General features: G+C 38.3%; 2 protein-coding genes and 2 non-coding genes across 4 annotated transcripts; 1 reads left to right on the top strand and 3 right to left on the bottom strand.

Moving 5' to 3' along the window:
- Window positions 1–643: 643 nt before the first annotated feature.
- Window positions 644–4,610, bottom strand: rplp0 (ribosomal protein, large, P0). Its single transcript, XM_066658212.1, has 8 exons — window positions 4,570–4,610; window positions 3,965–4,074; window positions 3,062–3,237; window positions 2,658–2,745; window positions 2,422–2,568; window positions 1,694–1,879; window positions 1,286–1,426; window positions 644–864 (listed from the first exon to the last, which is right to left on the bottom strand). The coding sequence occupies exons 2-8, from the start codon at window positions 4,016–4,018 to the stop codon at window positions 706–708; spliced, it is 951 nt and encodes a 316-aa protein (XP_066514309.1). The 5' UTR covers window positions 4,019–4,074; window positions 4,570–4,610; the 3' UTR covers window positions 644–705.
- LOC136689029 (small nucleolar RNA SNORA63) lies at window positions 1,117–1,246 on the bottom strand. The gene has a single exon (XR_010801708.1). It is a non-coding gene; the product is annotated as a small nucleolar RNA SNORA63 (small nucleolar RNA).
- On the bottom strand, window positions 3,419–3,544 carry LOC136689030 (small nucleolar RNA SNORA63). Its single transcript, XR_010801709.1, has one exon. It is a non-coding gene; the product is annotated as a small nucleolar RNA SNORA63 (small nucleolar RNA).
- Window positions 4,611–6,013: 1,403 nt separating the features above from the next.
- gusb (glucuronidase, beta) lies at window positions 6,014–24,676 on the top strand. Its single transcript, XM_066661536.1, has 12 exons — window positions 6,014–6,328; window positions 12,295–12,480; window positions 13,531–13,712; window positions 14,114–14,256; window positions 14,685–14,872; window positions 15,520–15,663; window positions 16,143–16,321; window positions 16,824–16,970; window positions 18,099–18,183; window positions 19,888–20,064; window positions 20,634–20,769; window positions 22,534–24,676. Exons 1-12 carry the CDS (start codon window positions 6,134–6,136, stop codon window positions 22,680–22,682), a joined length of 1,911 nt encoding a protein of 636 aa, XP_066517633.1. The 5' UTR covers window positions 6,014–6,133; the 3' UTR covers window positions 22,683–24,676.
- The last annotated feature ends 504 nt before the right edge of the window (window positions 24,677–25,180 follow it).

Below are 25,180 nucleotides of genomic sequence, written 5' to 3'. Positions count from 1 at the left end.
AACGTCAGATATAGAATTCTATTTGGGTTCATAAATATATCAAGTTCATAGATATTAAACAGATTCTGTTATTAGGCCTAATCTTCAAGGGCTCTCTACTCCTTTAATCTCACAGCCAATTTCTGCACTTTTCGTCATGTCCTTTCAGCTGTGTACAGCACTATTGCTTTAATTCCATCCACTAGTTTGCTGCCAAACTTGAAGCAAAATTGTGTTTCAAGTTTTAATTTTAAGGTTATTAAAAGTTGAGATATGTGGAGGCAATTCACTTGCTGCTGTGTATTTTACAAAACGGTCATCTTGTCTGTCCCTATAAAAGGCATGACTTTCCAAACTGGAAGCATGAATGTCACTTGAAATTTTCTAATTTGTATAAATTATACTGTTTCAAATAAATTTCACTTAAACAGCGATTTACAAAACTATTCCAGATCCAAAAATATGTTGTCAGCAATGGCAAATTAACATTTACACTGCTCTTAAAAACACGATCAAAAAAACTGCTCAAAATGTATCAACGGCCCCTTAAGACTGTAGCATCCAAATTAATTTTCAAAATGAGTTAATATCCAGGTCCAACGAGAGGCTTCTTTGTAACAATACCACCTGGGAATGAGTAATTCAACACCACAGGTACAGCATTATTTTTCCAAATGTTTTATTGATGTTAAATCAGCAGGTTATAAAAGGTGTTTTCACTGCTGTTTAGTCGAACAGACCGAAGCCCATGTCCTCATCTGACTCCTCAGACTCCTCCTTGGCTGGTTCAGCAGCAGCAGGAGCAACAGCAGTCTCAACAGCTGCAGCTGCCACAGGAGCCGCCGCTGCTGCAAAAGCAGATGGGTCAGCCAGGAAGGCCTTTACCTGAAAGACAGAATAGGATTATGTGTATAGGATCCAAGTGATCAAGTTCTAGATCTAAAACCAAATTCATTTAATAGCCAGGGCAAATGTGAACAAGGTCAGAATCAATTTTAGTTGTTTACAAGAGACCAAACACTAATAATCTAATGTAAATACTCAGAGCAACAGATCCTACCACCGATGTCCAGTGGAAAAGTACAACTGCCTGAAAAAAAAGGTGTCTCTTTACTGGTCCATTTACTGCTCCATTTACTGTCTGAGACCTAGCGTCCTTGTCAGTTCAAGGATGCAGACAGACAGGGATAGGAAGGAACAGTTTTTTTTATTTGCAGGGGGAACGACAGAACAGCACTACCCAGCTGTTTTGTAACCTAACCTGCAGAGGATTTGACGGCCTTTTCGTGAGAAATATTTCTTTTACCTTATCAGCCAAGGGGAAAGAGTAGTCAGTCTCCACGGCAACAGCCAGCACTTTCTTGTATCCATTGATGACAGAATGGGGGATGGAGGCAAGTGTGGGGTAGCCAATCTGCAGACAAACACTGGCAATGTTCCTCACACCCTGAAAGAAAAAGGAATAGATTAAACACACTGATTAGTTTGCTTAAAACAGCCAATCAAGTCCATGGCCTTGAAGAGCTCTACACAAATTTACCATTGACATAATGTCTGAGACCAAGCGTCCCTGCGAGTTGTTGTAATGCAAACAGGCAGGGATAGTAGGAAACAGTTTCATATATGCAGGGGGAACGACAGACCAACACTATCAGCTGGTTTGTAACTTAACCTGCAGCACAATCACATGCAAATGAGTAGTGATTCTACTCACTTCCAGGAATCTCTTGTGCAGGGCATCCTCAGTGATGTCCAGCACCTCAGGGCTGTAAACACTGCCATTGTCATAAACCTGCTGAATGATCAACCCATAGGAGAAGGGCGAGATGTTGAGCATGTTGAGCAGTGTGGCTTCGCTGGCACCAACCTTGTCTCCAGGTTTAATCAGCTGAACATTGCTCTGAGAGGGGGGAGGAAAGAAACAAGTTAAAAATGAGTTCTTATACCGCAGCAGATGACAACATAGACAATATATAGCACTGAAGGCCCATCAGACAAGCAATATTTACATTCACAGAAAGGTTAAAGCAAACATGTCACTACCAGATTTGGAATGCATATGCACAGATCATGCTTGTGTACACTTTTCTGATGGGGCTAATATTTTAATTTATTCGAGCATAACTGTAAATAAACAACTATTTTTGGATGAATGGCACATGTCCCACGTCGTAATCTGTCATTTGATTAAACAGAAACACCTCTACTAATCTACATGGATGTCTTTAGGTGATTAAACACTGCAGATGCTCTAGTTGTTTAAATCTGTAAAGGACAGTGAGCAAAGACTGACTAATTTGTGTTAAAGATGCTCACTCTAATATAAAGCTTTTATCTGCTTTGGAAAACAGTCTCTCTGCAGCTATAAGCATGAAGATCTGTGCATGCGCAGTCCAAATCAGGTAACAGGACATATGAACAGATCCAACACTTTCACCTTACCAAGATTTCAATGGTTCCTCTGGAGATCTTGGTGGTGATACCCAAAGCCTGGAAGAAAGAAGTCTTCTCAGGACCCAGACCAGTGTTTTGAGCAGGCACGGTCACCTCGCAAGGGGCGATTGCACCAGCACGGGCAGCTGCAGGTACCTACAAACCACAAGAAAAATGTGTTAATGCTACATTTGGACAGAACACAACCACAATTATATATTTAAAAAAAAAAAAAAAAGACATACTTTATTTGCCAGCAGCAAATCCCTGACTTCTGTCAGGTCCTCCTTGGTGAAGACGAAGCCGACATTTCCACGAATGTGAGGGAGCAGCCTGTGAAAAACAGCTAATCAATATTCACTGACTATTTATTTTTTTTTACATTAAATGGTTAACTGAATTATGTTTGATACCAAGCGTCCCTGAGAAGTCATGGGATACAGAAAGTCAGGGATAGTAAGAAACAATTTAATTTATGCAGGGGGAACGACAAAGCAGCACCGCACTAGCTGACTCGTAACAGTTCCTGCAAAGCTTGCTTCTATAGTTAAGCTCAGACAATTCAGGATGTGAAAATGTGTATGTATATTTTTAAATATTTTTTAATGCAACGCTCGGGTAAAAACATCCAAAGAACCTTTATGCATACTTCTCCAGAGCTGGGTTGTTCTCCAGGTGGCCACGGATAGCCTTGCGCATCATGGTGTTTTTGCCCATGAGAACAACAGCCTTGCCTCGCAGAGACAGACGAATGGTCTGCATCTGCTTGGACCCGACATTGTCTGCGCCCACAATGAAGCATTTTGGGTAGTCATTCAGCAGTTGCTGCATATTTAAAAAAAAAAAAAAAAAAAAAAGGTTATTGAGAAACTTGATACTGAATAATAAATAAATTTGTCTTTTCTACATTGCAGTCCCTGGTTCCCACCACCCATTCTAGGTAAGAAAAACACATTGAAGACAGCTAAACAACTTTAAACAAGTAAAATACTATGTTCTCTGCAGTTTGTGTGAAACCAAGCGTCCCTGAAAGCCGTGGGATGGAGACAGTCAGGGATAGAAGGAAACAAGTTGTTTTCTGCAGGGGGAACGACAAACCAGCACATCAGCTGATTTGTAACTTTTCCTGCAATTTGTTTTCTAAAATTTCTAAGCTTTAATGTGTCACTAACATGCTAGCATTTGAATTGACAAAGGTCAGCTCATTTATTTCTAGTTCCAATTTACAGTGAGAAACTTGGGCACAATTTCTACTCTAAAAATAATAATTTCTCAATGAAGAAATGTTATTCCTTGATAGCTTACTGCATTTACCAAGCAACTTGCTCGTAAAAACAATATTTAAATTCACTTGAACATACATATATACACTCACACACACACATATATATATATATATACACATATACATACATATATATATATATATATATACACACACACACACACACAGGGATACTTTACCTTCTGCCCAAAATCACTAGGTGAGAAAAAAACGGATTTATTTCCCCAAAACACAACCACAAAGGTAAAAAAAAAAACCAACACTTACAATGATTTTTAAGAAGTAATTGGACTTCCACGTGGCCCTGTCTTCCCTGGGCATCTTTGCAGTGCTTCCAAGGATCGGATAATAGCCGGTTTAAAGACAAGGTGGCTTATCTGAAAACACAGAAAGGGTAGTACATTTGACGTTACACAAACCGTATACAATGCAAATTTACGGTCCACACCCGAATAGCGTAGTTAGTTATCGCTAGCTAGCTACACTACAGTGACTCAAACGCCGCAATGTAACTACGGAATAATTTAGGGCGGTAGGGAAAATCCAAAACCAATAAAGAGAAACAATAGTAATTCCGTAGACACTATTAACAATGACATACAACCAAATTAACGGAAATACTTCAAATACATGTTGCAAAACCTTAAAGTATCGGCCTCAGACCAACACATGGCGCCGAGGCCTTTGATTAGCCGAGAAGCTAACGGAGTCATTTTAACCGACATCCCTCCTAAAACCGATATAACTCAGTAACGTTAAGCTTGGCTGTTCTTCATAAAGCTTACGGAAAATATCACGCGCAAATATAGGGCCTTAAGTAGCGAGAAACACGTTATTTATACAACCATGAGCTGTAAGCACTCAGCTCTCACCTCACGGTAGGGACGCGTGAAAGAAAAGAGGGTGAATAAGCGAAAGGAGCGTGTTATAGTCACTCACGGAGAGGATCTGATTGGCTGGCGAAGGTGTCACTCTCGTGTCTTTTCGTTTGCGTCATACCAGAAGCTATCGACAAACTACGATATGAAAATAAAAATCAATTATTTTACCACTATGTGACAATTTATATTTAAAAGAGAGATTTTTTTATTAAGAGCAAGATCTAATTTCTGTAGTGTAGTCCTGCGTAAAGCTACGGAGGTATGTTTTAAGAACATTCATTCATTCATTCATTCATTGTCTGTAACCGCTTTTTCAATTCAGGGGTGGGTCCGGAGCCTAAACCAGGAATCACTGGGCGCAGGCGGGAACACACCCTGGAGGGGGCGCCAGCCCTTCTGTTTTAAGAACACCCCATGCAAATAAAATAAAATCACAATCTGAGAGTACATTTTTGTTTTTTTGATAGTTAATTTCAGTTGATGACATCACTTTCTGACCTCTGTCTGAATGTGAAATAAATATCCAGGTAGTGTCATGTCTAAGTCATGCCAGGAATTAAGCACACAGCTGAAAATGCTAATCCTGTTTTTTTTTTTTTTTTTGTTTTTTTTTCAGTTTTTTGATTTATCCTTAATTTTTCCTGACAATGCTGAGAAGGAGGGCAGCACGGTGGTGCAGCAGGTAGGGTTCGAGTTCCGCTCCGGGTGACTGTCTGTGAGGAGTTTGGTGTGTTCTCCCCATGTCTGTGTGGGTTTCCTCCGGGTGCTCTGATTTCCTCCCATGGTCCAAAAACACACATTGGTAAGTGGATTGGAGACTCAATAGTGTCCGTAGGTGTGAGTGTGTTTCGCCCTGTGAAGGACTGGCGCCCCCTCCAGGGTGTGTTCCTGCCTTGCGCCCAGTTATTCCGGACCCACCGCGACCCTGAACAGGATAAGGGTTACAGACAATGAATGAATGAATAAATGCTGAGAAGGAGATAAGCTAGGCAAACAGGAAAAAAGTTCAGTCGGATTGCAACGAGAACTTTGATGCTGTATAAAAATATGCTTTTAAACAGTTTTATTTGATTGGCTCTGTGTAATGCTTACTTTTGGTCAGTTAAAGAATGAAAACACTTTTGAAGGCTATTCAAACTCCACCGTGTGTTTGTTTTGTCACACTCATAAATAGAAAAAGTATTAGAAATGGAGGAGACTAACTTTGAAAACCACTGGAGTTGAATATAAGACTTTATTAGGTCTTATTTCAAAGTGAATATGTCCAGTCCTTGAACTGTTGCCCTCTTTCAAAGTACAAAGGCTGGGAGGGGGGCTGCAGTGTTTATCGACTCCTGTCAGTAGGGGGCAGCTTCATTTTTTATTTTCGGACGACTTTTATTTTGATACAACGTGTAGGATTTATGAAGTTTGTAGTTTTAGCTCGTGTCAGGCGTGGGTCATGTGAGGTAACCCGCGGAAGCAGATAAAGGTGTGAAGGTTCTGTAGGGAACTGTGGGGTATTGAGCCGAGTGTTCATGGTAATGTCATCTGTGTAGAGAGCGGGTCTCTCATCATGTGTACGCTGCTGCTGCTGCTACTGCTGCTGGTTCTGAGTGTGTGTGTGAATGGAGGAGGAATGCTGTACCCGCGGGACTCTCCGTCCAGAGAAATCCGAGAGCTGAACGGACTCTGGAGCTTCAGAGCGGATTTCTCCCCGGACAGAAACGCAGGATTCACACAGGCTTGGTACAAGCAGCCCCTAACAGAGGTACGTAGTGATAGCTGACCCCAGCTTTAATGATGTCAACCTCAGTTTTTATCTTAGTGTGTGGCACACTGTCCCTTTTAAAGTAAGCCACTGGGTTAAAAAAACTTTTCTATCCCAAACAAACCAAGCAACATTAATGCATATGGTTTTGATTTACTTTTTTTTTTTCTAAAAGTGCGCTTTATTTTTTTGTAGTCTCTGTATGATTTATCTTTATGTTTCATAGGCGCCTACATAGAGGTTGCAATTTAATTAATACATTTTTGGTTTCAGCTTCTTCCTTCCTTGCCGTTCAGACGCTTTGCTGCTTAGCTCTGCTATCTTCTATTTCTTTCCTTTTTATTTTTTCGAAACCTACATGTTTTTTTTTTCTGTGATAGAGTATCTGAGCTTTTAAATGTACACCAGTCAGCAGCACTACGAAGCCAAAACTGGATATTTTCTTTATAGAGTAGTGCGATTGCTCTAGGAACCAGGACTGTTCCAACAACCAGGACAGTTCAACAGGCTACAGTAGAAGAAACCTGTGAAATGCCTCATCACTTCTAGAGGGAATGTCAGCTTTGGAAAGGGATTTTCATAACCTGCTATCAGAGTTTAAGGGCTGGCATGTCAGAGCTGTGCGAGGAGTAACAGTGAGTGGGAGTACGGACAGCAGACTGAGGACTTAACAGAGCAGTGGACAGTGGAGGGACACAGATCCAGACCAGAGGATCTTGTGGATGGCAACACTGCCATGAGTACAGCTAGAGACGGGCAATGGGTGCAGATTGAAGCTAGACCCTAACGCAGTGCTTTGTATAACTCTGTAGTCTTGTCTTCTACTCCTGGTACCACAGCTGGTCCTGGAAATTCAGCTGCTAAACCCAACACTGCTGCTGAGAGAGCACAGCACAGAACCGGACCAGAATATCAGTCTTATTCACTTCAGCTGATTTGAACCACTGCATGCCCTTCATGAGATTCTTACTTCCTTACTGCAAAAGTTTCAGCTGTACTGGCTGAGTACACGAATGTGAAGAGGATTATTTACATGTTGGAAAGAACGACACTGTCAAGCAGGAGTCTGAAGTTTTAAAAAGACACTTTAATGACCTCCTTAACACACTCAGCAAGTTCAACATACAATTTTTCATCAGTGGACCTCTACCTGCAGGAGGCACCAATATGTTCTCAAGGTTACTGGGGTTAAACAGTTGAAACTGAACTTCACTGACAACTTTAACTTGTTTTTTGGGAAGAGAGAACTTTTTAGGAGAGAAGGACTGCACACAAACCAGAGGGGTTTTAAACTTCTGACAGACAACCTCATGTTCTCAGTGTGTAATTTATCCACTTCTCTTGGTGGTGGCACATCTGCACCAACATCCAGGAAGTCTGCTGTACAAGCTGATGACATCATGTCAGAGCCAGAACATCCTCCCACCGCCGAGGATGACCTGAGGGAGCAGCAGACACTGGACATGAGTGGCAAAGACCAATTCTATCAGCTGCCAGAGTAACCAAAACCCCAAGAGGAATTTTTTATTGCTGGTGACTTTAACATACATATAGACAATCCCAAGGACTTCATGCCATATTGGACATATTTTTTATTTTTTTTGGTCTTTCACAGCATATTACAAGGAGTACACATTTTTATGGTCACATGCTGGATGTCGTTATCTCAGTCTCAACATATCGACCACTGTGAAGATTTCGCGTTGTCATATCACTACTGTGTGTTCTTTGAAATGTGGGCCTCACCAGTCATCAGAGACAGAAGAGTTTGTGTCAAGAAAAGGATTATAAAGGACTGCACAGCTACACTTTTCATGAGTAAAATGTGCACTACACCATGTGAACAATCCAACTCTGATCTGCTGAATAGTTTTAATTAAAAAAATTGTTAGTGTTATGGATGAGATTGCACCAGTTAAAGTAAAGGCTATGTCTTTCAAACGGAAAGCACCATTGGAAAAAGCTTCTGTTGTTCAAATCCAAAAGAGGGAATGTCACAAGGCAGAACGCAGATGGCGTAAAACAAGTCTTAATAGTCACAAAGAAATCTACAAACATAGGCTACGTGAATACAACATGATAATATGCACAACATGACAATCCTATTTCTCTAGCAACAACAACAACATTAACAACAGCAAAATCCTCTTCACCGTGGTCGACAGACTTACTAACTCACCCACACAAATGGCCCCTGAATTAGTATCAACTGAGAAATGTAATGAGTTTGCATTCTTTTTTTATTTTTAACATTAAAATCCAGAATGTCAGACAAGTGATTTAGTACATCTATATCCAACAATGACTCTGACGTTTTAACTAAGAAGTCTTTATGAAGTGATGTAGAGGGTACAGGGTTCAGTACTGTAAACAGTGAAATTTTAGCTGACAGTTAGTCATCTCAAACCATCCACTTGCAGTCTTAACACCCTACCAACCAAATGTTTAAAGAGTGTGTTTCACACTATAGCACCACACATACTTCACATTAACACCTCACTCATGTTGGGGATCTTTCCGAGCTCACTAAAAACTGCAGTTGTAAAGCCTCTTCTAAAAAAGAATAATTTAAAATCATCTCAGATAACTAACTACAGACCAATTTCTATTGTACCGTTCATTGGCAAAATCATTGAGAAAATAGTTTTCAGGCAAATCACTAGATTCTTGTCCATAAACGCTGCTCTAATTAATGACATTCACTTAAATATGGAGGCTGGAAAGGTGTCTCTTATATTACTTCTTGACCTTAGTGCTGCCTTTGATACCATTGACCATAAGATTCTTAGATGGAACCAGCTGACTGAGAATTATAGAGGGGCCCCAACTTAAATCAAGACTTAAAATCAGTTTGAGCAGGCTTCCAGCTCAGTCAAAAATACTCTGCACTTTCATTCTGTAACGGCACTTTAGTTCTTTTTTTATTGTATTGTTCTAATCATTTTCAATCATGCCCTGTGAAGGACTGGCGCCCCCTCCAGGGTGTATTCCTGCCTTGTGCCCAATGATTCCAGGTAGGCTCTGGAACCACCGCGACCCTGAACTGGATAAGGGTTACAGATAATGAATGAATTTTAAATCATTTTACTCTTTTTATGTATTTCCTTTAACTGCAATATTTTAATTGTTTTCTTGGACATTTATGATTTTTTTTCTTGCTTTTAATTCAACTGTTTCTTCTGTAAAGCACTTTGAATTGATTTTGTATGAAATGTGCTCTATAAATAAACTTGCCTTGCCTTGTAAAGAGTCTCTGACACACCCAGTCCACCAGGAGGCAGCACAATAGACTTTTCATGACATGAAGAGGAATGATTGGTGAATTGGATCTTAGATATTAAAAAGTGGTATTTTATTAATTATTTGGGGAACCTGAGCCTCTACGTTTAACATCTGTGGCTCTGAACATACACTTGAGGCATTGAGCGCACACACAGGGCAGCAGGAAACCACCCACATAACTTGGAAAGCATTTGCTCAAGCAGAAAGCACTGTAACTTTTGTTCAGGTGACTGAAGCTGCGACATTCCAGTTCTGAGCCTGCTTCTCTAACCTTCACAGCCGTGGCCTGGTGGTTAGGGAACTGCGAAGGTTGTCGGTTTGATCCCCAGAGCTGACAGGTCAAGACTGAAGTGCCTTTTGAGCAAGGCACCTAACTGCTAGGGCTGCCCACAACTCCGGGCATGTGTGCTCACTGACCCTAGTGTTCACTAGTGTATTTGTAAATGTGTGTTCCACTGCACTGGGTTAAATGCGGAGAACAAATACACCTGTGAATAAAAGTAATTTAATAGATACAAGGTGAAATACCCAGTACTGTACAACCCCTGGCAAAAATTATGGAATCACCAGTCTCTGAGGATGTTCCTTCAGGTGTTTAATTTTGTAGAAAAAAAGCAGATCACAGACATGGAAAAAAAACTAAAGGCATTTCAAATGGCAACATTCTGTTTTAAGAAACACTAGAAGAAATCAAGAAAAATAATTGTGGTAACCAGTAACAGTTAGATTTTTAGAACAAGCACAGTTAAATTATGGAATCACTCAATTCTGAGGAAAAAAATGATGGAATCATGACAAACAAAATAACACTTCCACACATCACTAGTACTTTGTTGCACCACCTCTGGCTTTTATAACTGCTTGCAGTCTCTGAGGCATTGGCTTAATGAGTGACAAACAGTACTCTTCATCAATCTGGTTCCAGCTTTCTCTGACTGCTGTTGCCAGATCAGCTTTGCAGGTTGGAGCCTTGTCATGGACCATTTTCTTTAACATCCACCACAGATTTTCAATCGGCTTGAGATCCGGACTGTTTGCAGGCCATGACATTGACCTTATGTGTCTTTCTTCAAGGAATGTTTTCACAGATTTTGCTCTATGGCAAGATGCATTATTACGTCATCTTGAAAAATGATTTAATCATCCCCAAACATCCTTTCGATAGATGGGATAAGAAAAGTGTACAAAATGTCAATGTAAACCTGTGCATTTATTGAAGATGTAATGACAGCCATCTCCCCAGTGCCTTTACCTGACATGCAGCCCCATATCATCAATGACTGTGGAAATGTGCATGTTTTCTTCAGTCAGTCATCTGCAGAAATCTCATTGGAACGGCACCAAACAAAAGTTCCAGCATCATCACCTTGCCCAATGCAGATTCGAGATTCCTCATTGAATATGACTTTCATCCAGTCATCCACAGTCCACGACAGCCTTTCCTTAGCCCATTGTAACCTTGTTTTTTTTTTTTTTTCTGTTTAGGTATTAGTGATGGCTTTCTTTTAGCTTTTCTGTATGTAAATCCGGTTTCTTACAGTTCGGTTACAGACGTTGACTCCAGTTTCCTCCCATTTGTTCCTCATCTGTTTTGTTGTACATTTTCTGTTTTCAAGGCATATTGCTTTAAGTTTTCTGTCTTGACGCTTTGTCTTCCTTGGTCTACCAGTATGCTTGCCTTTAACCACCTTCCCATGTTTGTACTTGGTTCAGGTTTTAGACACAGCTGACTGTGAACAACCAACCTCTTGTGCAACACTGTGTGATGATTTGCCCTCTTTTAAGGAGTTTGATAATCCTCTCCTTTGTTTCAATTGACATCTCTGGTGTTGGAGCCATGATTCATGTCAGTGCACTTGTTGCAACAGCTCTCCAAGGTGTGATCACTCCTTTTTACCTGCTTACTAACGAGCAGCTTTAATCTGATGCATGTGTTGGTGTTTGTAATGAAAATTTCCAGGGTGATTCCATAATTTTTTCCTCAGAATTGAGTGATTCCATAATTTATTCCCTGTGCTTGTTCTAAAAATCTAACTGTTACTGGCTACCACAATTTTTCTTGATTTCTTTTAGTGTTTCTTAAAGCCAGAATGTTGCCATTTGAAATGCCTTTAGTTTTTTGTCATGTCTGTGATCTGCTTTTTTTTTTTTTTTCCTACAAAATTAAACAACTGAAGGAACATTCTCAGAGACTGGTGATTCCATAATTTTTGCCAGCAGGTTGTAGAAACCTGCAGAATCTGCCTTGTTTAAGACATTCAGTGCTTTATACGTTCAGTTCATTTTTCATCTCTACTTTCTAATATATATTCTTTAGTTACACTAAAGTTACACTTAACCATGTGCATTGGTTGCATTTGCCATCACCTTTTGATTAAGGATTGCTAATATTTTCTCCCATAGATAATAGCCCATTAAACTTTAATTACAAGAGCTGTGGATCATATTTATCATATGGACAATGCTCTGTTTGGTTAAAACAGCTCTCTAGACAATGCTTGTGTCTTGTAAATACAGCATTCATCTACAGTTCACTTCTGAATGCAGCATAGAAGTTGGAGCTTGATGCAACAAAATGGTGCAACTGGCCAAAGTTTATTAAGCAAGTAGCAGCATGTTTTGTAATGTTCCTCTAATGTGTTGAACTCTATTTTCCCCCTTTTTTTTTTTAAATTTTCCTCCAGACAGGACCTGTGATAGACATGGCAGTGCCCTCTAGCTTCAATGATATCACTCAGGATGTTGAACTGAGGGATTTTACTGGCTGGGTGTGGTATGAGAAGGAAGTGTGGGTTCCTGTGCGATGGCTTCAGGACAGTGAGACCAGGATTGTCTTGAGAGTTGGAAGTGCTCACTACTACGCTGTAGTTGTAAGTAGCAATGCACAAATGTGGAATTTCTGAGTTGATAACGTCATGATCATGAAGGAAACTTTACCAATCCCAGTGCAGTGATCTGTTGTGATGTGTTTAAATGGCTTATTGTAGCCACAATTAATCATACACCATCATTAGCCCATTTTGTGGCTGAAGGCCATCAAATCCTCATAGCATTATACCAGCATCATGTCACTAACAATATTAGGATATTTGAACTTTTGTAGACCAGCACAACTCATTGGTATAGAAGGGGCGTTCTGAAATGACTTATAGTTTAGAGTGAGTGTGTGGTGTCCTGTGATGAAATGGTGCTAAAGATTGATAAACTTACACCTTTTTATCAAAACCTTTATTAGTCTCACAGGTCTGACCCCTATTTAACCCCAGGTCTAACCCTAAACCTAGCCTGAGAGAAGGTCCAGTTTGACAGGTCCTCTGATGAATTACCAAAGACAATTTAGTCAAACTTGACTTCATCCTTGCTCTAGAAACAAGTCTGTGTGACCCACTAGCCTTTTATTTACGTCTGTCAGCCCAGTATTATACATACATATAGTATGTATGTATACAAATCCATATGATCTAGGAGAACATCTGGAAACAAAATTTGTTCTTCACATTCATTTATAAAACACGTACTACTTTTTTTTTTTTAGAAAATAAAATACTTTTACTGTATTTATGGTTTTGAATGTATTGTGATTATATATAATTTTATAAAAGCAACACGCTTGCTGAGAATAATAATTTTCTATAATTATAATCTTGGGTACCTTTGCCATAATGTTGTGTATTGCTTGGATCATCTGCATTTTCACCCAGTAATAGGTGTTTATCATTAAACTATAGTAAAAGTTTGCACATCAGTGTTACATGTCAAATTCTGACTTACATGACTATTAAACAATATTATGTTCCCATAATATACATCTCTGTCCTAGACTGACTTGTTTATAATATGCTTTATAAGTTAATTATCAGACATGGGCCATGTCAGTTTTAACAAACATTTTTCCCTCTCCCAATGCTTTATATTTACAGTGGGTGAATGGGGTAAAGGTGAGTGTGCACGAGGGCGGCCATCTTCCCTTTGAAGCAGAAATCGACAGTGTACTCAGAAATGGAGAGGGTGGGCCATGCCGCATCACCATCGCTGTTAATAACACTCTAGACCTGCACACTCTCCCTCCAGGAAGCATTCAGTACTTAAACGATCCCACCAGGTAAGACTTTATGTAGGGCTTCCAGTACTGAAATACATGAGCGTTCAGACATGAAGGAGTAGAGGATTAGCCTAAGAGACATTTGTGGCTGGAAGTCCAGCAAAGAACAGTAGGCCTCATTCTCTCTGGCTATGACTGGATTAGGTTCAATAACATGGTTTTAATTTCTGATAGTTTTAAGTAGAGAAACGTCTTAGTAAGATTTCTTTAAAGTAGCAGTTGGTGAAATCTGTGGTCCCCATGTCTACAGTGCAAATGAAGCTATTTTATTTGTAGCCATTACATTTTATTAAGGTACTATTTTGCCTCATGACACCTTGCATGTACTGAGGGCAAAGTTGGTGCTTCCAAACTCATCTTAGTAATATTTTTCCTGTTAAACTTTTTCATTTGGAAAACAGGTACCCCAAAGGCTACTTCATTCAAAACTACAACTTCGATTTCTTCAACTATGCAGGAATACATCGATCTGTTCTGCTTTACACAACTCCAAAAGTGTACGTTGATGACATCACTGTGAACACAACCTTTTCTGACAGCACTGGTTAGTGACGACACGTTCTGTATTCAATAGAATTATTTTGTTAACACAGGATAATTAAAGTATATTATTTAAAAAAATTAATAATAGTTTTATAAATAATGATTTATTGGTGAACACTACAGGACCAAAAACCCCAGATTAACATTGTCCCCATAGGCTGTAAAAGGTTTTGGTTCTTTAATTTGTGTTTCATTACATTTTAATGTCTGTAAAATATGCAGATATGAAGAAACCCTTAGCATTCAATACAGTAATCTTTTCCGTCACTTTCTAATTAAGCCTTTGTGTTTTGTTTAATCCCATTTCTTACCTATATTGCTTTGAATTTAGGACATATTGCATGTTTCTAGACATTTGTGTGAAAATTCTTAATCCTTGAAAGTCTGGGAGCTCACAGCTTAAAATGCGTCCATTATTTTTCATTGTAGGTTTTGTATATTACAATGTGTCAGTAGTGGGAAGTGCCAAGCCCACAGTAAAGGTTTCTCTTTCGGGAAAAGATAAGAGATGTGTAGCCACTGCTGATGGCGTCTTTGGTGTTCTAAAAGTGCCAGAAGTCAACCTGTGGTGGCCTTACCTGATGCATGAAAATGCAGGCTACATGTACTCCATGGAGGTGAGTGATAATCATTTTTTTGTATCAATAGACAATTTTGAGGACATGTTTGCAGTGTTTAATATAACCACCTGTAGGCTAATTTTGAAGAAATGAGTGACCTCTCTGTGCTTGTTGTAGCATATTCTGCCAATATGTAATCCCAGAATGAACCATGTATGCTCCATGTGGTCCCCCACATGGTGTTGTCCATGTTTAAATGTCAATCTTAAGTGTCAGTCCAACTGTACTGCTCTTTTGTAGGGTTGCCATTTTGAGTCATCTGAGGGTGTTTTTTTTTTTTTTTTTTTCCCCCTTCTTCTTCTTCCTTCTTCCTATTGCCACCCTAGCTTGGCTAATACCCTTAATATGAAGTGAAACACTGTAAAAAGCTATACAAGCACTTTGTATTCAATTTTATAGATACATTTTCTGAGAGATTAACATTCCCTCTACTTTTTTGACACTGGGATGAAAACTGTTAAACTATTGCTATGCATTATGAATACATTGGAGTAGATTTTTTTTCCACAGTTAATGATTGGCATTGAATGAGGACATCACTATACAATTAGAATTTATATTAAAGGGACAATCTGTCATAACCTCCAATACAAGTGGTTCCAAGCCCACATTTACCTGATCTGTATGAGCTCTGGTTCCTTTAGGTTCAGATCACAGCGGAGAATGGGCAGACAGATGTGTACATGCTGCCAGTGGGCATCCGCACAGTGCAGGTCACCAGCTCTAAGTTCCTCATCAACAACAAACCGTTCTACTTCCATGGAGTCAACAAACATGAGGACGCAGATGTAAGTACCACCAGGGGGCAGTAAAGTGACTTTTTTTGAGTTTGAATTTCTGTGACGTTGAATCATAACCAACATTTTATCATGAAACAATTCACCTTTGCTGACAAGATCCATTTCACAGTAAATATGTTTAATCTTAAATGATTAATATCTTGTTTTGTTAAAGTAGCTTCTTTCAGGCTCTGAGATCAAACCACATTTTAGACATGTTTTGTCGATATTTACGCTGTAAAAACCTGATTACAGTATAAAAACAGCTGACATGAAGCTCACAACTGATTCTAAATGTAACTGTAAACATTCTTTAATGAAACCTTTTATGGTTAAATATGTTTTACAGCTTTTTATATGTGAAGATGTTTTATAACGGAACATACAATTCACTCCCCAATACATGAAACAACTGTAGAATATAGCCTTTAAAGGTCACAATGGCTTGCCCTACTGTAAGAATAAATACATTTCCTCTTGTTTTGTAGATTCGAGGTAAGGGCTTTGATTGGCCTCTTGTTGTGAAAGATTTTAACCTGATGAAGTGGATGGGTGCGAATTCCTTCCGAACCAGTCACTACCCTTACGCAGAGGAGATCCTGCAGATGGCTGATCGTCATGGCATTGTGGTCATAGATGAGTGTCCAGGAGTTGGGATTAAAGACATGTAAGGCAACTTTAAAGCAGTCTTTTTGCAGATGCCATGCAATCTAGTCAATATTTACTACATGCTGAGGAGCTGGTAGTGTTTTATTTAAACTGCATAGTCAAAGCCACTGGAATAAGGTTTGATGTTGAAACAGTGCTGATTACATACAGCCATATCAGCATTAGTGAGTTTCAGTTGTTGATGTCTAATTCTGGATCACGAATACCACTTACATTATACTAGATATACAGGATGGAGCTCCATCAATCCAAAGAACCTCGTTCCAGTGCTCCACAGCCCAATGCTATGAAGGGTTTATGCCTCGCTAGGCATTGGGCATTGTGGCTTTAGGCTCATGTGCAGCTGATGTATGCATTTCTGTTGAAGGTATATAATAGCATTTAGTGCTAATGTTTAATGATAATGATTATTTTATCAGATTAAGCAACAGGCTTTTAAGTTATTGATCTTTGTGTATGAATTTGTCAATTAATTATGATAACTTTTTGTTGCCCATCAGTCGCAGCTTTGACAATAAATCCCTGGACCATCATCTAATCGTCATGGAGGAGCTGGTGAGGCGGGACAAGAATCACCCCTCTGTGGTCATGTGGTCTGTGGCCAATGAGCCAGCATCTGAGATGCCTCCAGCAGGCTTCTATTTCAAGTATGAAAAACGTATATTAATTAAATGCATATGTACTAAATTAAAGTACATGGTTTTAGTCATTTTTATGTATATCTTGTATGTATAAAGTATATCTTTAAGAGATTTTTTTACAGAGATTTTTAAGGGATTTTTTTTTTTTGGTCAGTTTGTCCTAGCTCAATGTGGTTCCGGAGCAAAAATACCAAATCTTTGCCAAGTAGTTCTGCTTTTAAAGCATGAAGGCAGCAGGGAGCAGTAATATTTTAGACACACTACTGGAAAAACCTTTATATACAGGTTATTTAAAAAGATATTTGGACAGCATTTTTGCCTGTGTTTATTTCAGCCTGCCATGGTGTACCCTGATGCATATACAGTCTTTTGGATTAAGCATGCATGTGAAACGGGCAGAAAACATTTTTACCAATAAAACTGGTACTGCATCACCTTTAGAGGGCAGCAGTGAGTTATGCTGAATTGAGCCTGCAATATGTTTGTTGGCAAACAATTTTGACCATTTTAAGACTGAAATAGCTGCATATGAAATAAAACACAGAAATAAATGGCTTTCGATTTAAAAATGATCAGATTAACTCTAGCATGCCTCCAGTTTTGTTTTTAAATAATATGTCAGCATGTACTTGTGTGAGTGTTCTAGTCGAATATAAAATGCAGGAAGGGGAGTGTGGGCCTGGACTTGTAGAGGACACTGACTGTAGGAATGCATTTTGTTTAAAGAAGCATACCTGAGGCGTTGCATCCAAACAGGTGGAACAGGTCACGGGTCACCACCCTGGAATTTTCTCTTCCATACAGCAGACATAAGCAGCATCTAAACCGCCATTAAGACTCACAATCATTACAAATGCACTTGTCATTACATCTGACTGGTTTTCAGTTTTGTCAGTTACTCCACATTGTGTGGGAGATTCTTTCATATGCAAAATAACATGCTGATATTTCATATTTCTGTTAGGCGGAGTGAAATGAGCAGAATTCATATGCTCTGCTTTCATGAACATGAATTTTACAGTTATAGGTTTCCATTAATCTCTTAGCAAATATCTGTCTTATATAAATCAAACTGTCTGTTTTAAATGTGGCCTTCATTAAGCCTATGCTTATCAGTGTCTTGTGAATTTGCAGGCAACTGGTGGCTCACACAAAATCTCTGGATCCAACGCGCCCTGTGACCTTCATTACAGACAGTAATTATGCCAGAGACCTAGGGGTGAGTCCCACTACATTGTTATATACTTGACATGGTAATACATAAAGTAATGATTTAGCCAAAAAATATCTTTACACAACTTTCACCTTAATTCTAAACGCAACCAATTAACCAAAACGTTTCTGGCATTTTGTGACCTATCCCAATCACACTATGCCACAAAGCTAAAATATTTTAATTACTTTCATATTTCTGGTGCAAGACTGAGGAAGACACCAAATATTTTTAAGCTGGAAAGATTCTCATGCAGCATAATTTGCAAATAATGAACCTGATACTGGCATGTGAATAGAAGTTACTTAATATTCTACACCAACCCCATGCTCATATAATTTATGTATGTCACTTGAATTGCGGTATCTGGTGAGTGTAAGTCTACTACACTTGTTATTCATGTGTCACCTGCTCAAAGTTGAAATAAAGTAACTTCTGACACATCTTGGATGATTGACAGCATTTGAGTTATGAGGTAGTTGTGTCGGTTTGATCTGATAATGAACTATTCATGTTTAAATATTTTAGGGGTTGTGTCCCAGACAGGGATTAAACATAGTTCTGGACCACATCCTCCTTTCAATGGAAAAATCACAACTCAAAATTTTAATGTTAAATTTATATTATTATTTTTTGCGTTTTATACACCGTTCATGTGTATGAAAATAATGTAGAAAGCATATATGCTGTGCACAATTTTTGCTGTATGACTGTATGGAACATTTACTGGTGATTCAGCCATGAAACAGACCTTAAGCCTAATTACACAACTCTTATCAGTTGGATTCCCAGTTTAGTGTCCACAATAAAACACAAAAACTATGTAAATGATGCATTTGCAAGTGTCTACATTAAAAGGCATAAAAGTTAAGTTACCGTCTGCGGTACACAGTGACATGAACGGTGGAGGTCACATGACAATTTTGTCAGTGGTTTATTCAAACTACAACACCAGAGCTACTTTTACAGAATAATGCACTTAGAAGTGTGGGTTTTCAGTGCCAGGAAATGTAGTTTTAGTGTGGATTAATGTTTATAAAATATGAGCAGCTTTTTAATTCACCTGTGTTAGTGTGGAATAGCCTTTATATGGCCTCTGCAGACTGGCTTTCTGCCTCCTAGTCTATTCCACTGAAATATCCATTGGTAATCTTCAGAACCTACTGGTTTTGTCTGTTGATGCAATTTTTAACTTCCTCGTTCCAGTAATGTTAGTTTACCAATGACAGAACTTGAATATATATCTCTTCTTATCAGAGTAGGTGACTTTTTTTCTGCGGAATGCCAAACATTTACTATAATCAGCCTTGACTGGGAATGTCAGGAATTTTATTCTACATCAATTCAAGGACTGATTTATAAGCACATTCATATCTGTCCACGGGAGCGAGAGACCTTGTTAGAGACGTGTGTCTCTGCGCTTCATCTGAGTTTTGTTTGATTTGTTCATTTTACACATTGCTAGCTTTTAAAAATATTTTTGCAAGCCATTGTACAGAAAGTACACATTTGAACACATTCTCTACTACATGAGAATGATGACTGTGCCTCAGAGCTGCAAATCATATCTACTGCAGAATAAATGGTAGATCATATCAGTTTGAAAAGGAAATATTTGTACATTTCTTCATAATCCTTTTTTTAAAGTGACAATACATTACTCCTAGCCTTAAAAATATTCTGCTGTTTAATGCTTGGTATTGTGTTCAGGCTCCATATGTAGATGTGATCTGTGTGAACAGCTACTTCTCCTGGTACCATGACCCCGGGCACCTGGAGGTCATCACCATCCAGCTCAACACTCAGTTTGATAACTGGTATGGAAAGTACAAGAAACCAATCATACAGAGCGAGTATGGAGCTGACGCTGTGCCTGGATTACACAATGTAAGTAAACCCTATCCATTGGTGATGACTTATCATTTAAATTGTTAGGCTTTCGTTAGCCTTGGCGTATTTTGCAGGTTATAATTATGTAGGAAAACGTGTAGTAATTTACACCAAAACTGTCTAAAATGTCTAGCTATAAAGCTCTCCACAAGCTGGTGCTATCACTGAGGATTGTACGTCATTGGACTTTAAGCCCATTTCCTCCCTTTCATTGTTTTTGAAGGAGTCAATATAAAGCTGAAGTTTGAAAAACAATGTATTAGCTTTATACGTCTTTATTTAAATGAACACTATGGCATATTTTACATAAAATTATACAGCTTCAAACTCATGAAGATGATCCACTGAGCTGTGTTAGGGAAAATAGATCATTTGTCATTCCTACTCTGGGCTCTGCACCATAGAAACTGCACTATGTAACTTTTGGAGGAGGGTAGGAAAAAGTAAATTTTATGTTGTATTGGTGTCTTTATTAACTGTAAAATGGTGTTAATAATCTATCTTCATTATCTGCCCAGGAATTCCTGTATTCCAGAAGTTGTTCTAATTCTGTTTGTTTTATGTAGGATCCGCCAATGATGTTCACTGAGGAGTACCAGAGAAGTGTCCTGCAGGATTACCACAAAGTGTTTGACCAGAAGAGGAAGGATTTTGTCATTGGAGAGCTCATTTGGAACTTTGCTGACTTCATGACAGCTCAGGGTCAGAAATGTGTTTTTATATATTATATATTTTTTTATATAATGAGAAATTTCAGATTTATATTCCCTGTAGCTGTAATAAGCATATTAGATGAGGGCCTGTATGCTACGGTAAATGAGTTACCTCTCAATAACAAACTTTAAATATCCCTTTGGACATATCTTAGATTTAATTATTAATGGGGATATTCCCATAATGTTAAAGAGTATCAGTTTAGACCTTTATTTTTAAGATTTAAAAAGGAATTTCACTGATGTTTCATATTTAATTCGTTAAGATATGGACACAGCCATTAGGTGCCTTAATGTGAAATGCTTTGTTCTAGACGTGTGTGTGTGTGTATATGTAGTTCACATTGGTGAGGATAGGAACCAGATGTCTTAAGCTGTTTAAAAGCTGCCACACAGGAAATTGTTACTTGAAATGGTTGTATAATTTTGCCTGATGCGTGAGATATTGTTGTGCAATAGTTTTTAAAAAACATTCTGGCCTAAAGTGGTTTTTTTTTTTTTTTTTAAATAACCCAAGATTAACAGCCGAACTCTCTCTCATCTAAATTATCCCCAAGTAATATTCACTGGTCATTTTAGGTTGTTAAATACAATGGTTATATTTCTGTTGCAGACCCCTGGTTCCTGTCGCTAGCACTGTAAAATTTTATATATATATAAATAAAAAATACTTTTTTTTGCAGTGCGTTGCTTCATTGATTGATTGGTTGATTGTAGTCAATTTGAAATTTAGGTTAAAAATATTATTGACAAAGCCAAGGAGTTTGTTTATCAGTGATATCATGTTTCTTTTTTGTGGCATTTTTTCTGTGGCTTATTATATTTTATACCTAACTTTTGTTTTTTCCAATGGGAAGAGGGTCGTGTGACACATCACCTATTGCGAATTTCACAAGAAAAACAATGGTTTAACCTAACTTTATTCTTTCATGAGTTATTTACAAGTTTCTGACCACTTATATGTGCAGCACCTGAAACTACGGATACTGGAAGCCTGTGCTAGCATTTCTCCTGCGGTGTTGCTATCAGTGTGTGAAGAGTGGGAGAAGAGGGTTGCATTGACAATCCAACACAACGAGAAGCACTTTGAACACATTTTATAAGTGGTCAGAAACTTGTAAATAACTCATGAAAGAATAAAGTTACGTTAAAAGCACACCATTGTTTTTCTTGTGAAATTCCCAATAAGTTTGATGTGTCACATGACCCTCTTCCCATTGAAAAAACAAAAGTTGTATCCAAAATGGCTGACTTCAAAATGGTCGCCATGGTCACCACCCATCTTGAAAAGTTTCCCCCCCTCCCATACACTAATGTGCCACAAACAGGAAGTTAATATCACCAACCATTCCCATTTTATTAAGGTGTATCCACATAAATGGCCCACCCTGTATTGTGTTTTTTATATATAATGACAATATTGTCCAGCCCTAGTTTACATCTCAACTAAAAATGGCATTGAATTAATGGAGAATTGACCATATACAGTGATATGGAAAAGACACACAGGATGGTTAGAGAGTTGAGGAATAGCCTGTCAGTAACATCAGAATCCCAGAATAGATGTGTAGACACAGATATTGTGCTCTAATTTATACACAAACACACACAGACTGTGGTCAGATTGGTGTGCCACAATTATTTAGTTATTATATCAGCACCATGGTAATGGACTCCTGTTCCTGTCCTCCCTTGGTTTCACTTGCTGACTCTTATACAAACTGCCTGTCGCTCTCACTCCCTTTCTCTCTAGGCATCACTCGTGTGGTTGGGAACAAGAAGGGAATGTTCACTCGTCAGAGGCAGCCCAAAGCAGGGGCCTTCCTCCTGAGAGAACGTTACTGGGCCATCGCCAATGAGACAGGTGTCTTACCCACATGGGCCAAGTATCCGTGCCACTGAGCCTGTCGCCTCGTTACCTCTGTATGCGGGTGGGTGTGTGCCTGTATGTGCCTAGTGGACTAGAATTGTGAATAGCAAAAACTGATCAAGTTTATGAAATCACAATCTTGCCTTTTTTGGCAATTAATGGCCAGATTTCAAGTGCCATTTTGACAGTCTTGAAATTTGATTTATTCAGGGAGCAACTTTTATTATGCACAATAACACAAAATAAAATGGACTTGTAGAATGCTGAATGTGGGTGTATATGTGTTTTTTGAAGAGTAACAACGCGAGTGGCACTTAGTTGGGCTATTTTTAACACACCACATTATCCAGGTGTGTATTACTGAGAGTTTACAATGTTTAAAAAGGTAGACTGTTCATTTTTATTTACATGTTAGTGCCCTTTTGTAATTCTTCATTTTAATCAGCTTTTTAAAATCAATTCAGAGCACAAAGCTGTGTTGACAATGCAAAAATGAGGCATAGGTGATGTGCATTATAAAACATTTCATTTTCACCCTGACATCAGACCAAGTTTCTTTGTGTAGGAAGCTTACTGTTCTGATGCTCAGCTTGTGATTCATGTTGTCTTGGGTTTGTTTTGGTAGAGTAATGGAGCTTGTCCTGTTTCCTGTAATTTGTACAGTTCAATCCAACCTTTTAGTCACATTCCAGACATCTGCGGCATTCCACCTTCCTTCACTACATAATCCAACCCAGAAAACACCTATGCCTCTCTGAAGTCTTCTTTAACACATACAGTATGGACAGATTTGCTAGATTTCCAAGACTCCTTGGTCCAGTGTTTCTTCCCAAAATCAAGTGGGATTTTAATCCCATTTAGCAGCAGTCACATCCTCTTTACACTAGATAATGAAACGTTAATCTGAAGATTTGATTGTAATTATGCACGTGTATCATTGAACACCTGTCTAATTAGAAAATAAGTCCATTAAATCCTTTAAATTCATGATTATCTGGCTAGCTGCAATGCACCCCATTTGTTAGATGATATGTTCACTATTACAGATCATACTAAAATTAAGGAGATAGTGTTTCACAGCCCAGTGATTGGTTGCATTAAGTCCCTCTAGCTGACACTTGCCATGGTGCATGGTCACCTCAGGCATGGGTGGTTTCTTCAGTGTCTCATTGTATTGACAATGCTGCTGAAAGGATAACATTGAATAGAAGCAATCAGTACAGGTGCATCTGCATACTTTTGTACTTGGTGCCCAAGGGAACTCCTTGGCACTGTGTGTGTTTGAGAATGGAAATCTCACCAGTGCACTGAAATGAGTAAAGATCCACCTTTTATATTTCTGTTTATCTGTTTACTTTGTGGTCATGTAAGTTTAACAATATGCAAAGACCCCCTTTGGCTAAAATATATTTGCACTAATTTGACTCCTACAATATTCTCACACATTCATTACCAGTTTTTTGTTTTATTCCTGCCAAGCCAGTTGACACACCCCCTGTAGCATCTTTCTTCATACTTAATGCATGGTTGCATTGTCCCACTTGCACAGTTTAAAGAACATGGAGAGGTTTCTGTTGGAGTTTTTTATTTTAATTCTCTTGGCTAATTCACTCAAAAGGTTCAACATGTTTGTTTACTTTTGTCTTGGTTTAGCTCTAGATACCAAAAACATTCTGCACATTGTGCGAAATATTTCGGCCATTATCATTAGACGTAAGAAAAGAATAGAAAATATGTAAATGAAATGTCTCACTGAAATGTGTCATTATACACCATATTAATTTGTTTTGGTCAGCTAGAGGTCAACATGTTAACTGTGTGGGCTAAATCACATTGCAAATAAAATTTAAAATTGTATGGTTATATTCCTATATTTTTACACTTTCTACATATCTCTTAATCAAAAGATCAAAAGCTATTGTACTTGAATCCTGCTCATTGCCACAAGGCAATGTTTTTCTGTGATTTTAATGTGATTTTTTTATAAAGACATTTTTTTGCAAGATACCAAGTATTTTGTGTTTTGAATAAAGGTAAATTTCTTTTTTTAAAAAATGGCATTGTTATTAAAAAAAAAAAAAAACAACCAATGGGGTTAAAAAAAAATCAAATAGATCACAGTCCACTGCTACTTCACCTTAGACACAGCACAACACTGATTCTTACAAGTAGATTAGGCTGTTCGATTTCTGTTCATTATTGGTTTGACGACAGTATATGGCATTTTATTACAGTTTAAAATGACTAAAACTGAATATATATTTCCAGATGAACTGGGTCTCTGACAAATTAGCCAAGTATTTGTATTTATAGATAAGGTTGTGAGAGATAAAACAGTATTTTCCCCACCTGCTACTGCATGGTGATATAAGCAAAATTCATCAAAATAAATAAATATTAACAATGGAAATTTCAAGGTGGTAAAAGTAACTATACTTGGTGTGACCAGATGTCCTCTTTTTTTTAGACTTAAAATGTCCAGGCGGAATTTCACAAACATCCGGGATTAAAATGTCCATTTAAAAGGGCT

This window comes from Hoplias malabaricus, chromosome 2 (assembly GCF_029633855.1).
Source record: "Hoplias malabaricus isolate fHopMal1 chromosome 2, fHopMal1.hap1, whole genome shotgun sequence".
NCBI classification, from domain to species: domain Eukaryota; kingdom Metazoa; phylum Chordata; class Actinopteri; order Characiformes; family Erythrinidae; genus Hoplias; species Hoplias malabaricus.
Note: the sequence above shows the minus strand (reverse complement) of the source record. Positions and strands in the feature narration are given on the sequence as shown.

Excerpts from the sequence above, each read along its gene's own strand:
- rplp0 (XM_066658212.1), bottom strand. The coding sequence starts at position 4,018 with ATGCCCAGGGAAGACAGGGCCACGTGGAAGTCCAATTACTTCTTAAAA. Across the intron at positions 2,569-2,657 it reads ATTTGCTGCTGGCAAATAAA|GTACCTGCAGCTGCCCGTGC; the intron begins GTATGTCTTTTT and ends TGTGGTTTGTAG. Across the intron at positions 865-1,285 it reads CTTTCCCCTTGGCTGATAAG|GTAAAGGCCTTCCTGGCTGA; the intron begins GTAAAAGAAATA and ends TCTGTCTTTCAG.
- gusb (XM_066661536.1), top strand. The coding sequence starts at position 6,134 with ATGTGTACGCTGCTGCTGCTGCTACTGCTGCTGGTTCTGAGTGTGTGT. Across the intron at positions 18,184-19,887 it reads ATTATGCCAGAGACCTAGGG|GCTCCATATGTAGATGTGAT; the intron begins GTGAGTCCCACT and ends TATTGTGTTCAG. Across the intron at positions 20,770-22,533 it reads TGACTTCATGACAGCTCAGG|GCATCACTCGTGTGGTTGGG; the intron begins GTCAGAAATGTG and ends CTTTCTCTCTAG.